This window comes from Neopelma chrysocephalum, unplaced genomic scaffold, assembly GCF_003984885.1.
Source record: "Neopelma chrysocephalum unplaced genomic scaffold, ASM398488v2 Primary Assembly neopelma1_23b, whole genome shotgun sequence".
Taxonomy (NCBI): domain Eukaryota; kingdom Metazoa; phylum Chordata; class Aves; order Passeriformes; family Pipridae; genus Neopelma; species Neopelma chrysocephalum.
In genome coordinates, this window is record NW_020897692.1 from 15782555 (window position 1) to 15796828 (window position 14274).

The 14274-nt window shown below is 34.6% G+C and overlaps 1 protein-coding gene across 1 annotated transcript in view; it reads left to right on the forward strand.

Annotated features, from left to right (window-relative positions):
• Positions 1-14274, forward strand: part of EYS (eyes shut homolog) — an 868863-nt gene that overhangs the window by 167417 nt on the left and 687172 nt on the right. The window contains exons 8-10 of the mRNA XM_027698171.1: positions 5092-5196; positions 5461-5600; positions 13536-13702. Of these exons, the coding sequence (XP_027553972.1) occupies positions 5092-5196; positions 5461-5600; positions 13536-13702 (412 nt within the window). The remainder of the gene's footprint in view (positions 1-5091; positions 5197-5460; positions 5601-13535; positions 13703-14274) is intronic.

The following is a 14274-nucleotide window of genomic DNA, read 5'->3' on the forward strand; positions in this document are numbered from 1 at the left end:
CTAAAATTTAATAATTTAGTCTAAACAAGTTGCCTAGATTTCATCTATATTCAGTGAAGGTTGTCCAGTTTTAAGCTTCTTCAACCCATCTATAGCAAAAATGTCTTCACCAATGAGATGAATTACATGTTCATTTTTTTAATATTTAGCTGTAGATAGATTCAAGAGCAACATTTTTATCAGCATAAATATATATTTTATTCTAAGAAGACTGAAAAGCCACACATATTGATCTTTAATAAATCTTCATTTAAATATTTATAATAATTACTTTATAAAAGGCAGTTTTTTTCTAATATCAAAACCAAGTCATTTAAACTTGACTGCTCAACTCTCTGACTTAGGCAGAGCTTTTAACACCCACCTGTGTGAATTGTCAGACCAGTTCTTTATTTCTGCTATTTTTTATTCTTTTCTCATTCACTGAAATTACCTTATTTTGAAAAACACCGAGTTTTATTACTATACCTAGACTTCTCTAAGAATACATTTACTGTGCAGTTCTACACAACTCCAAAGGAAAATGAGGAAATATTCAGAATCCATGAAAACCTGTCTTCCAACCTCTAGTGGTTCCAATAAGTATAACTGTAGATGCATTCAATGTATTTCAAAATAAATAAATGTAAAGTTCTAGGAAGAAAAATAAAACATGGGTAATTTTTAAGTGCTTTCAATGTCTGTACCAGACTTGTCACTGCTGTCACAATTAAGCCAAGTAAAACATCACTGCAGGAAAGACAGATCAAGTCTGATGAGTCTCAGTTCTTGCAAAGTTAATGCAAAGCTTATGGTCTATTGCTAGAAGTGTCAATATTGTTTTGCAGGGCTACAGGGAACAAATTCCTCATATTTCCCTTCAGAATTTGTATTGCATTTGCCGCCTTTCCTTTTTCTGATCCCAAAGCCTATTTAAAAGATTGCTCACTCAGCTAACGATGCTTCAGCAATGCCATATTTTAGTCTCTTTAGAATTCTTAGGTGAATTTTACCTGGATTGGGTCATTTATGGTTATTTATTTAAAGAGAATGGTAAGTTTATAACCAGGTACAGACATAAGTATGTGTCATAGGTTTACTTGTTCTAAAAATCCAAGCAGAAACTTTCTCCTGTCCCACTGTAAGAGAAGGAGGTTGAACGAGGAGGGGGAAGGGGTAATTAACTATACAAAAGAACCAGCTGGCAGACCTGCATTCCCGGCTAATAGCCCATCTGAAAAACTGCAGGGATGGGGGAGGAGTTTTTCTCCTCCTCTCCTTACAAACAGGGAACACTTCACTTTGTACCTTAATGGGGGCAAGGTGTGTTGAAAAAGCTGAGAGGCCGTTTTGCCCTTGACCTGGTCATCTGGTTGCTCTCTGGCTTTGGTTTGTCTACAGTCTGCCCAGTAACCAGCTGAATCTGCTCAGATTTCATCATAGAGTTTGTGCTCACTGACGAACAAAGGGGGAGTCCTGTCTACAGCCAACCGCAGACAGTGTGAGTTTAGTGGGAAAGAAACTGCCTTTCTTTCCCCTTTCTTCCCCTCCTTGGTGGGGAGGGAGATCTCCATTTCGGCTTCTCCTGTGATCCGGGGCCCCCACGCAGCGACCGCCAGAGCCCAAGAGCGCCCCCTGCCAAGCAACACCAAGCACTGCAGGCTCTGCACTTCCAGTGATCCAACAGCGCCCCCTGCCATCCGTGATTAGAATCGCGCTAGAGGACAGAGAAGTATCAAACTGTTTCCTTTTTGAAGGGGACGTTTTAGGTACAGGATTATTGCTTAGTTGTTTTTGTGTGATGTTAATGTTTTTTGCCAATATACATATATACTTTAACAAAGGGTTGTCATTTCTTCCTTTTTCTATACTTCCTTGATTGGACCCTCTTAATTTTGGATTTACAATTGCTGAGAGAGAAGAGTTTGGTCTACCTCATAACTCATCCTCCCTAGCAAAACACTCCAGTCTCTTTAAACTGGGACAGTATGATAATTTATCTGGTTTTTAGCTGTCTGGTACCAGCTTCATAGCTTTGTAGTTGCTTTAGTGCATCATGGATTCCAAGCTCACAAACATAGATGAGAAGCCAGGTATATTCTTTCAAGTTTAGTGTGCTAATGTAGTTAAATGTCTCATCCCATGGTACACAGAAAGTGGAAGTTGGAAGCTACCTGAGAGGAACATAGAAACACTACTTGTGTGTGCATGGATGAAGTTAGAAAAGCCAAAGCTAAGCTGAAATTTAAATAGCAATAATCAGAGAGGACAAGAAAGTTTCCTCTAAGTATATTGGTAGCAAAAGGAAAGACAAGGAAAACAATTAAGTAATTTGACTTCTAAGAGCATATGCTTAGGTATAAAATGCATAGGATCATTTATAAAAATAAACAGTACAATAGTAAAATCCTATAATTTCCCCTCACTTTAATGTTACATAATTTATTTTTATCTTTGTTCCTTGTGCTTGCTGACCTTATTCCTAATAGAAGAATAACAAGTTTAATTGTGCACAAAAATCTTGTTTGAGTTCTCTAAGTACTGCATTTCTCATTTACTCAGCCCTTACTCACTATGAAGTGATAATTAGGCATTAAAAGCTAAGTGGATTACTGTGGAGATCTCTCCTGATATCCATTTATCACTTAATCAGATTTTAATACCATAAATTATGCATTTCTCAGCAGTATTCAGATTCCAATATATTTTATAACAGTTTGGAGTTACTAGATTTTTTTGACCTCATTGTGGCAGGCAAAAGTCATAAAGTTTGCTTAAAGGATACAGCCTTTGCAAGAATTTCAGATTTATAACAAAGTAATTTTTAAAGCCTGTTTGATTACACTAATATTTATTCATAAGGCTTTCTTGGACAAGACAATTCCATCCTCATGCATAAACATGGTAAAATGGATCCAAAATACCTATTGAGTCAAAGTTTATTCCCAGTCTTTTTTTCCTCCAAATTTTGCCTTCCAGACCTCATTAAGAAAGGAAAAAAAAAAAAGAAAAAACAAACCCAACAATTTCCTAGGAGATAAAATTTCCTCAATACATTTAGTTGATTTTGTAATCAAAATATCTATTTATGTTTTAGCATGCCTTTTTGCCAATCAGTATTACAGAAAGTGGCTTTCTAAAAGTATTAATCATGATGGAATCTCCCCTGAGATACACATACTTTAAGCTACCATTAGTGTCAATACAAACAGAGCAAATGAGAGTCTTGTAAATGTAAAGGTAAGTTGCCCATAGTTTCCTGTGTATTGTTACATATTATAATAATAATAAACAGCAAAAAGTATATAATTTTCTATTTTCCTTTTTTCTCTATTATTTACATTTTACTGTAGTAATATACTTTAACAAATTTTAACTGAGTAAGCTTTATAAATTACAGTAAAGTATACTTTTGATTCTTGAAAATTTGAGATATTTTATCAGTGGGATATTTTATCAGTGGGATATTTTATCAGTGGGATATTTTTGACTGAGGGGTAAAAGGACAAATGAAACATTGGAAATCTTTATAGCATGCTGGTCAACCTCTCTGTAAATACGAGATTGCTCATGTGGTTCAGCACCTGTTGGCCCAAAATAGACATTTCTGTCAAACAAATCACAGCATATTCCTGTTTTATAGAAGTCCATAAAAAGCAGTCCTTAGGTCTTAGTTTGACATATTAAAAGATAGAGTATGTTCTACTCAAAGCTTAAGTGGCTTATATCAGGAATGGACTAAAATGAATAAAACTGGCAAAAATACTTTGCTGAAGAAGAGACACTTTCTTACCAAATTTTGTACTATCAATGTATGTTCTCCTGATGTTCCTAGCTTTAGATCAAAAGGAGAGCTGATTAAAAATTTTAAAACAATTTCATTATGGGAAGTAAAATTATTTCCTTTTTCTTTTGACATATGAAGAATTTCAAATAAAATACTAACTTCTGACTCAATATTTTATAGAACACATTTTCTGATTTAAGAAATTATCCAAATTTCTTGTACATTCCTCCCAAACATTTTTCTGTACAACTCTTCCATGTTTTCTGATTCAACCATGGAGTGAAGTAACACAAGTTGGCAGTAAAAACGTCAGTAATCTACACTTACTGTATTTTCTGAAGTTTTCCTCCTTGAAACATCTCAAAACTCCTGCACCTTCTTCTAGTTTTCTCAGAAATGAAGATTGTTTCACTTTTCATTTCTCTATTCTTTATATTTTCTAAAATTGAAAAAAAAAAGTAAAATGCTGAACTCCTGCTATAGAAGTAGTAAGTTAAAAATAAAATTAAAATCAGGGAGAAATAAACAATAGCACACCAATAACTAAAAAACCCAAAACAAACAAAAAAACCTCCTCAAGAACCTATACAGAGAATTCATTAAATTGTTTTCAGTACCAAAAATAAGAGAAAGTTAAGGTGTTTTGTTTTTGTCAAATCTACTTGTTCTCCAAGAGTAATGGTAAAGCTGATAGTCTTCCTTATTGATTGGTATCACATTGCCAGAGATATATTTCTCTTCAGTACATTTTTTTTTAGAACTGTCCAGTTACAAGTTCAGTTATTTCTGCCTGCTGATTTAAAAGCAGCCTTCAGCTAAGTAAAGAAATAATTGCTCAGTGGAATGACGCTAAAAGTTAACTCAGATTTTTCTAGCCAAAACAGAGCTCAGAAAAGACATAATGAAATATAAAATATGTACATGGTAGATTCAAAAGTCTTGAGTAGAGATCAGGTTTGACTCATGCAGCAGGAAAAAGCAGAAGAAATACAAAGGTATTAACTCTATTTCAGTTAATTATTTTCAGTGAAAATCCTCCCTCTTCAGCTCTGTATCCCCATTTGGATGCATTCTAAAATTGTTTTAAATGCTGAAAAGTATTTTTTTAATCTCCTTTTTAAGACATTGAGATTTATTTACATATATATATAAGTGGAGACAAAAGAGACTGAAACCTTACAGAAGATCTTTAAATTCTAACCAATAATCCAGAGAACTTATTTAAAGCAAGTTATTCTATTGATAGGACTAATATGACTTATTATATTTCTTTAAGAGTGTGATATTAATTATTAACCCTTTTAGGACTTTTTTTTTAATCTCAGGAGAATTCTGCGAGGTGCAAATTGATAACTGTGGCTCCAATTCATGTGAAAATGGAGGAACATGTATTGCCTATGAAGATCACTTTCAGTGCACTTGCCCTGTAGGTGAGTCGTTGGAAATTTATTGTATTTTCTAATCAGAACAAATAAAATGTCATCCAAATATTTATGTTTAAGAAATACCAACATAAAAGTGGCAATGTATCTCAATGAATACAGCAAACATTTTTATGAAGAATTACACTTTTTGTTTAGGAAATAAAACTGCCAAATTACTCTAGTAGAGTGGTGTTAACTGCTAACACCCTGAACAGACATAATGTCAATATTCTGAACAAACTGTGATTAAACATTCTCTTTGTGGTGCAGGTTTTGAAGGTGAAAGATGTGAACTTGATATTGATGCCTGCCTTTTCAACAACATAAGCTGTGCCCCAGGAGCACTGTGTATGGATAAATCTCATGGATTTAATTACACATGTTTATCACCATGTATTGGAAACACAGAGGTAGGATAAAGTGATATAGTCCCCCCCCAGTTTTTGGGAAATCAAACAAGTTATTCTAAGAGCAGTGAGCTGATGAAGCCTCACTTCCCATGGTTTTCTAAACACAGTACTCATTGTTGATATATTCTCATGCTAATATTCCTTTTTCCTGTGTAACCTGTGCATCTAAAAGTGTATGTTGTGACTGGTCTGGTCACTGTCCAACAAAACGTTTAATGTCTGAGCTCTGCCTTTCTTGTTCTTTATAGGTTTACTCACTGGTGTCTCTTCTGTCCCCTACTTGCTGCTGTTATGATATGAAACTGGCAGGAACTTTACGTGAAATTTCTATGCAATTTTTGATGTGTTTAAAAGTTACCAGAGAGAAGGCTGATGGTACAGCAATGCACAGAAAGAGCGACAAAAGTTTCATTTGCATTAAAAACAAAAATAAAGACTATAATTAAAACCAGAAAAGCTAGATTTATTGCACTTCAATGAGAGATGAAAATGCAGTTAGAAAAAAAATCAAAATTCTTCTTTTCAGTTACTCTTCAACGCTTACAGTACAGGCCCAGATCCTTGAGTTTATGAGACTTTGATATGGGTTCAACTAAAATACTGTTGCATTTTTTATTATGATAGTTGTTTTAAAAGCTATGTACAAAATGCTATATAGCCTTTTCAAACAGCTACACAAACATGATAATGAGTGTTTTAAAGGCCTTATCAATTATTGTATTGAAGTATATGCACCATAAAAATATACTATGCAGAGTAGGCAATGTGTTTACAAAGAACTATCAATATTTATGTCACCTTGAAGTCCATGGGTACACACTTACAACTGAATATGAAATATAACTCTGAAATACCCATTGGCTCAAAGGTTTATACTTTAATTGTTCAGCATCTGGTAAATTTTAACATTTTTATGATTTAGAGTGTCATACGGAGTGTAAATATATTGTACATGGCACAGTATCATAATGATGCAATAATCATTATAGGTAGTTAGTATGGAAAGTGATGGTGTGCCAAGGATGCTAATGGGAGCTAGTAAAACATTTTACTGTAGTATTAGCTTAAAAGCCCTCAGACATAGTTAATTTATTCATACAAACATTTCATAGACTATCATAAATGTCATGTGGGAAAAAAAGTAACTTTTTATATGTAACAATATACACTCACTGTATGACGTTTAATTTGGGCATAATGTGAATAATTAGTAGATTTTCTAATAGAAAAGGGAATAAAAACTAAAATTGTGGAATAATATACTTGAGTTTTACTTGTTTTCTTAGCTTACAGATCATTAAAGTAGTATCATTTGCTTATTGGAAAAAATAAAGGCCATATTCAAACAAACAAATATTTTAATACATTTTTAAAGCATTTTTTAAGCAATCATTTGAAATTAAACATTTCTATTATTCAATAAATTGAATTATCCAGCATATAATTCTTAATTTATTTTTTGTGGTTGGAAAGTAAGTATATATTTTGCATCCTTTCATTTTTTTCCATTTCCAGTGATATCTTAGATATGCTGAACTGCTTAACCTCTGTGTAATCAGCACAACAGACTTAAAAGAATGCCACTGTTTTAAAAATTTTCTTAATGAACAAAAAATAAATTTCATTAATTGGGTCTCTTTTATCTCTATATAAATATATAATGATATTAATGCATTGGAGTTTGGCTTTTTCTTTCCCAGCACAACATTTAATACATTGCAGTTGGTTTTTATGTTATTTTAATTTATTTTAAACAATAAAAAATACATAAATACCTTAAGACAGTGGATATCTTCTATTAAATTTCAAAATCTGATCTTAACTTTGTAATCAGGATACAGCCAGCCTGCCCTGCACTGAGAATTGTGAAGAACTTTTAAATAAATCAAAACGTTGTTCTCTTTAAATTAATTACATCCTGCAAGACGAAATTTAGCCACTTTGTATTATAATACTTTTTTTTCTGTAATGTGCTCAGGTAACCATGAAAAGGAATAAAGAAAATATCCTTGTCCTATTTGAATATAAGATGTATGCTACAGATTCCAGTAATTTTTTTAACGGGAGCTCATAGAGAACTGATAAGAGCACTCGTAATAGCAAACAGTTGGAGTGCAACATGCTAGGCCTAGATAATAGAATCATAGAACCACAGAACAGCCCAGGATGGAAGGGATTTAAAAGTCCAAACTTTCATGGAAAAATGAGTGAGATTATCAGTCATATCTTGAAAACCTCCAGTGATGGGAACTTCACCACAGATAGGCTATACACTTTAAAAGTCCACCTGTGACTCAAACAATCACAAATATGGAAGCATTTTAACATATTCTGGACCACTCTTCAAGAAAGACATTGAGGTGCTGGAGTATGTCCAGAGAAAGGCAACGGAGCTGATGAAGGGTCTAGTAACTCCTGTGGGGATCAGCTGAGGGAGCTGGGTTTATTTAGCCTGGAGAAAAAGAGTTTCAGGGGAGACCTTGTCACTCTATACAGCTGCCTGAAAGGAGGCTGTAACCAGGTGGGGGTCGGCCTCTTCTCCCAGGCAACAAGTGATAGGACAAGAGGACACACCCTTAGGTATGTCAGGCTGTACCAGAAGAAGTTCAAGTTGAACATCAGAAGGAATTTCTTTCTGGAAAGGGTTGTTAAACATTGGAATAGAGTGTCAAGGGAAGTGGTAGAGTCACCATCCCTGGAGGTGTTCAAGAAACGACTGGATGTGGCACTTAATACTATGGTTTAGTTGACATGGTGGTGTTTGGTCAAAGGTTGGACTCGATATTGGAGGTCTTTTCCAACCTTAATTATTCTATGATTTTATGTGTGATTATTTTTAGTGGCCTTAGCTACATCCCATCAAACAGTTTTATTGCTTCCCTTAAAATATTTGTTTTTCAAAATTCTGTCAGCAAGCATACAAAATCACTGTTTCCTTCATCAATTACTAATAAAAAATTTAAAACTGTAATGGTCATCTGTGGGAACTGCAAGATATTGGCCAGTGGTTATTGTTTTTTAACAGGAATTATATAGTACTTTTCAATTATTTTTCCTTCAGTTTAAAATATAAACAGACAAACTTAGCAGATATCAACTTGAATTGTTAAAAATAATTTCCACAGGAGTTAGGAACTGAACCATTTCTGAACGTTCCTCTCTGTGTCTATCTACAGATTTACCGTACTAAAGTTTAGTGCAAATGGATTATTGAGCTCCATTTGCATATTTTCCTTGGAAGTTGTTTTCTCTTTTTATGAGCCAAAGATCCCATGTTACGCTGTTGTATTTGAAGTCAGGATCACAGTTCCGAACTTTCAACAGAAATATCTATATGCTTAATACATATTTAGTGTTTAGAGGAGCTGCCACCACGTTTGTTCTGGTCCTTATGAGCTATGCAACTTTACACAGTTTCCTCATCCAAAAAATTAAGGTAATTTTTGTTTTCAATATTTTTTAAGAAAACATTTTATCTATTTGCTTAATGTACCACCAGTCCAGGAAAGAACATAGGGCAGATAAACTAAAATTACAATTTTGGAAAAATTTGAATATTCTGGTACAATTGATTTTGAAGTAATAAAACCTGAAGACCATAGTAAAATTATATGCCTGGGGAAAAATATATTTATGTCTGTATTTTTTTATATATATAAAACAGAGTTTCATTTAAACTATAGAGAAATCCATGAAATGTAAGATAAAAGAAGTTTTAGAAAATAAAGACTGCACTGAGTGAAATCCTTCCAGTTCACAGTCTTATCTCAATCAGTGGACAACTGATGATATTTAGAGGAGAAACAGACATATCATTCACTTCCTGCAAAATGAAGATAGGAGAAGTGTCGCGACGCGGGAAGAAAGGGACCCTCAATATGAGAATCAGCAAGCTTCAATTTATTATTTAAATAAGTTAACTTTTATACAATTTAGTTTGTTTTGGGCACATACTTCCAACAAGGTGATTGGATAGCTCAGTCTGTACACGCGTCTCATGTCTCCAGTTCATTGGACCTGATGTTCTGTCCATGCGATCTGAAGTCATATTTGGCATGTAGAGGCCCTCATAATTAGGGACTAATTTGCAGGTGTACCTTTATCTCTAGTTTCTCAAGGCTTTCTTACTATAAACATACTATGTTCTCAAACCTTATAACTAGACACACAGCTAACAAGTACAAACATTGCATATTTTCACACAGTCTATAAGCATAAACATTACAGCTTACAGCTTCTAGTCATGTCAAGCAAGGCCTACAGAAATGCAATTGAAATTGTCCACATAATTTGAATCCTATCACAGAGAAGAATAAAATAATCATGTAGGGACTAATTATCTTTCCTATCTCTAATAACATCTGATTGATATTAAAAGGAAGTGATCCTTACATTTTATCAAGACTATATAATGAGGAAGATTTGTTTTAAAGTACTTGCCATAGACAGAAGTATGATGGTCAGACTGACCAGAGTAGACCGACCAGAACAGACCTGTTTATGGTCTGTTGAATCATAGGATTTGTATTAATCATAACTATTGGGAAGATTTACTTGGGGAAAAAGGAAAAGTCAATTGACGTGAAGATGCTGCTCTTTCCAAAACTCCATTTGTCTATTTATTTCCTCTCAAAAGTATTTCTTGTATGAAGAAGAAACAAAACAAATCTTTCTAGTCACTTTAGAAAACACAATGCAAGTTTGAAGCTTAGAAAACCACAATGCAGAGGTATTCAGTTTAACTTTAGTAATAGATTAATAAACATATTTAGCCTTGATTTCTTATCAAATCCTTAAAGATACTAACTCAGAGTTTTCAAAATTTGAATTGATATTTATCTCTGCTCTAAAATTAATTCTCTATCTGATAGAAAAAACTGATAACTAGATTTGATGCTAAAAATACATTCCATAGCTTTCATTTCAATTTAAAAGTGTTTTAGATTGCACTAGCATCTTAAAGGGTAACACCTTTCTTCAGAGTATAAAAACAACATAAGAATATAATAAATGTAATGTAGTGATATTGAAATATTTGTCTTAACTGTCTAAGATTTTTCTAGATGGTTTTCTTGAGTATAAGCTTATTTGACCTTTTGACCTATTTGAGCTTTGAGAAAATAGTAAGCCTCATGACAAAATCCAACAAAAATGTTTAAATAAAAAAATTAGAAAACACATAAAATGAAACAAAAAGGAAGAGAACATTTCCCAAACCACACACAAAAAGTCGTTTTTGCATTTATGTTGAGCTGTGCTTTTCTTCAGGAAGTTGCCATATTGAATAAGAATCCCAAGGTAAGTGTAAAATTCAGTACTGAGGGCATAACAAAAATCTTTTCATTTTAAGGACAATTTAAAACTTAATAAAAGGCAAATGAATATTATAATGTTTCTGTCAAGAACTGTTATTATTACAAATCTTAATGACATTATAAAGAGATTCAGATTCAATCAAACTGAAGTACTACTGGATTAGCTCATCTTCTAGACACAATTTTCTTTAGAAACCAATAAGGAGGGGTCTTAAATACTTTGAAATGGAAATGTTGCTATCCATCTTCACATTGACAAAATTTTCATGGAAATGAAAAGGGAACCTAAAACTAAAATGAGGAAAGGAGTATTCATTTAGACTTAGAACTTTCTGTAGTTTTTGAAGAATAAAGGTTACTTACTGGTTTAGTAAGTAATATTAGCAATTAAAAACAAAAAAGAAAAAGGTTGTTCCAGTCTTAAGTTTATCAATCTCTCAATCTGCAGATTGAAAAGAAAGAAGCTGCTGATCTTCCCAGAGCATAGATGTAATATATATTATATATATATATATACACATATATAAACATTCAAGGATAGATTGTGAATCAGCATTATAATTAACATGAAAAAAAATTCAGTCTTTTTTTTCCTGATAGCCACAAATTTAGTGAAGTTTTATACAGATTTTAACCATAGGAACAATTTCTCTACTTTTTCAATGGAAAAATAACAGGCTAGTTCACTATCATCCATCCTGAAACAGGCAGATTTTAAAGGCAGTCATGAAAATGATACTGTTAAATTAAATAATAAATACATATTTCAAACTAAATGATAAACTGATACATTGATTTAATAACATTTACTGTTTTAGGTTCTTGGAGATGTGGGTTTTTTAATATTACAACATAAAAAGATTAAATAACCATATTTATTACCAACTGCTTATTCAATTAAACTCTTTAGAAAAAAAATCCGATGTGTAAAGAAAAGTCTATGTATGCAGTGGGTTGACCATGGCTGGATGCCAGGCACCCATCAAAGCAGCTCTATCACTCCCCTCCACAACCGGACAGGGGAGAGAAAATATAATGAAGGGCTCACGAGTTGAGAAAAGGACAGAGAGAGATCACTCACTAATTACCAACACGGGCAAAACAGACTTGAATTTATTACTAATCAAAATCAGAACAGGATAATGAGAAGTAAAACAAAACTTAAAAGCAACTTCTTCCCTTCCCTCCCTCCTTCCAGGGTGTGGTGTGTTAGCCTTGACTGGTGCCCAGGTGTCCACCAAACCACTCTATCACTTTCCTTCCCAGCAGGACATGGGAGAGAAAATAAGATGTAGAACAACTCCACGTTGTTGTAGGCTGAGATAAGGCAGTTTACTAAAGTAAAAGTGGAAGTTTGTGCTCATACAAGCAAAGGGAAAAAAAAAATAGGTTTATTTTCTGCTTCCCATCAGCAAGCAATGTTCTGCCACTCCCAGGAAGCAGGGCTTCAGCACACATAGCAGTTGCTCCAGAAGGCAAACGTAAATAACAAATGCTCCCACTTCCCCCTCCTTTCCTTAGCTTTTATATCTGAGCTGACATCAAATAATATGGAATATCCCTTTGGTTAATTTGGGTCAGCTGTCCTAGTTGGGTTCCCTCCCAGGACCTTACCCCCCCATAGTCCCTGGATGGGGTGGTGGGGAATGTTGAGAGAGAGTGCTGATGCTGTGCCAGCTCTGCTCAGCAGTAGCCAAAACACTGGTGTGTTATCAACAACTTTCTAGATACCAATGCAAAACACAGCTTTAAGGGTTGTTATGGGGGAAATGAACTTCATCTCAGCCAGATCCAATAGACTGGGTTTAAGTTTCTACCACCTCTCCCCCACAGCAATGCAGGGATATTTGGAATGGAGGTTACGTCAGTTCATCACATGTTGTTTCTGCCACTCTCCTCAGGGAGAGGAGTCCTTCCCCTTGTCCAGCGTGGAGTCCTTTCCATAGAAGTCTTCCACAAACTTCTCCAGTGTGAGTCCTTCCCATGGGCTGCAGTTCCTCCTGAACTGCTCCAGTGTAGGTCCCTTCCACAGCATGCAATCCTTCAGGAACAGACTGCTCCAGTGTGGCTCTCCCATGGCGTCAAAAGTGCTGCCAGCAAACCTACTCCAGCTACTCAACCTACTATGTCCCACAGGCTTGCAGCCTTCTTTTGGGCATCCATCTGATCTGGCATGGGTCTCTTCCACAGGCTGCAGATGGATCTCTGCTCCACCGTGGACCTCCATGGTCTCCAGGGGGACAGCCTGATTCACTGTGGCCTTTACCACGGGCTGCAGGGGAAACTCAGCTCTGGCACCTGAAGCACCTCTTCCCCCTCCTTCTTCCCTGAGCATGACGTCTGCATAGTTGTATTTCTCACATATTCTCACTGCTCTCTTTGGCTGCAATTACATCTGTGCAATAACTTTTTTTCCTTCTTAAATATGTTATCACAGAGGCACTACCACTGTCACTGATGGGCTCAACCCTGGCCAGCAGCAGGTCCATCCTGGAGCCAGCTGGCATTGTCTCGCTCACACATGGGCAAAGCTTCTGGCAGCTTCTCAGAGAAACAACCTCTATAGGCCTCTTACTATCAAAACCTGGCCATACAATGTATTTGTAATTTTCATCTTCAGGTATGTGCAAATGGAGGTAGTTGCTTCTACGATGAAGAAAACCAGAGATCTCACTGTGTCTGTGTTCTTGGATGGACAGGAAAAACATGCCTAGAGAATATTAATGAGTGTGAGATAAACCAGTGCCAACATGGAGCCACATGTGAAGATGGAATTAATAAATACAGGTACTAACATGATGCCTTCATAAATAAGTTTATGCCACGTAACAATATTTTTCCTTTCAAAAGAATTACAAAAGGAGTTGCTAATGCAGTAATATTATTTTCATATTATAGAATGCCATAATACTTACTTTCAATAAGGATGTGCATTCAGTAACACTGTGTAGTGTGAAGTGTTGCACAGGAAGGACTCACAGATATTCCTCTTTGCTGGTAACAGTTAAACCAACTATGCAAAATCTCAGATAAACAAATAATCTATTTTAGTAAATGGCAAACACTTTATGAGCCTGGACTGGGACATACAGTGACTTTTCTTATTAAAATTTGAATTATAATTTATTATCATTTTAGGTATTGACAAAATCATAAAGTATGTGTTTTCCTTAGTGAGCTGTAACATGCTGTATATATTTGAAAATGAGATTTTACAAAGTATGGTGAAAAAATAAATGGAAAATGGTTTCTTCAATAAGCAGAGTTCAGTTGTTCTTGTCAGACTTGAATTATTTATATTTCCTCTAAAAAATTTAGAATAATGAAAATCACTTTATAATATGTGTGAATGTATTTTG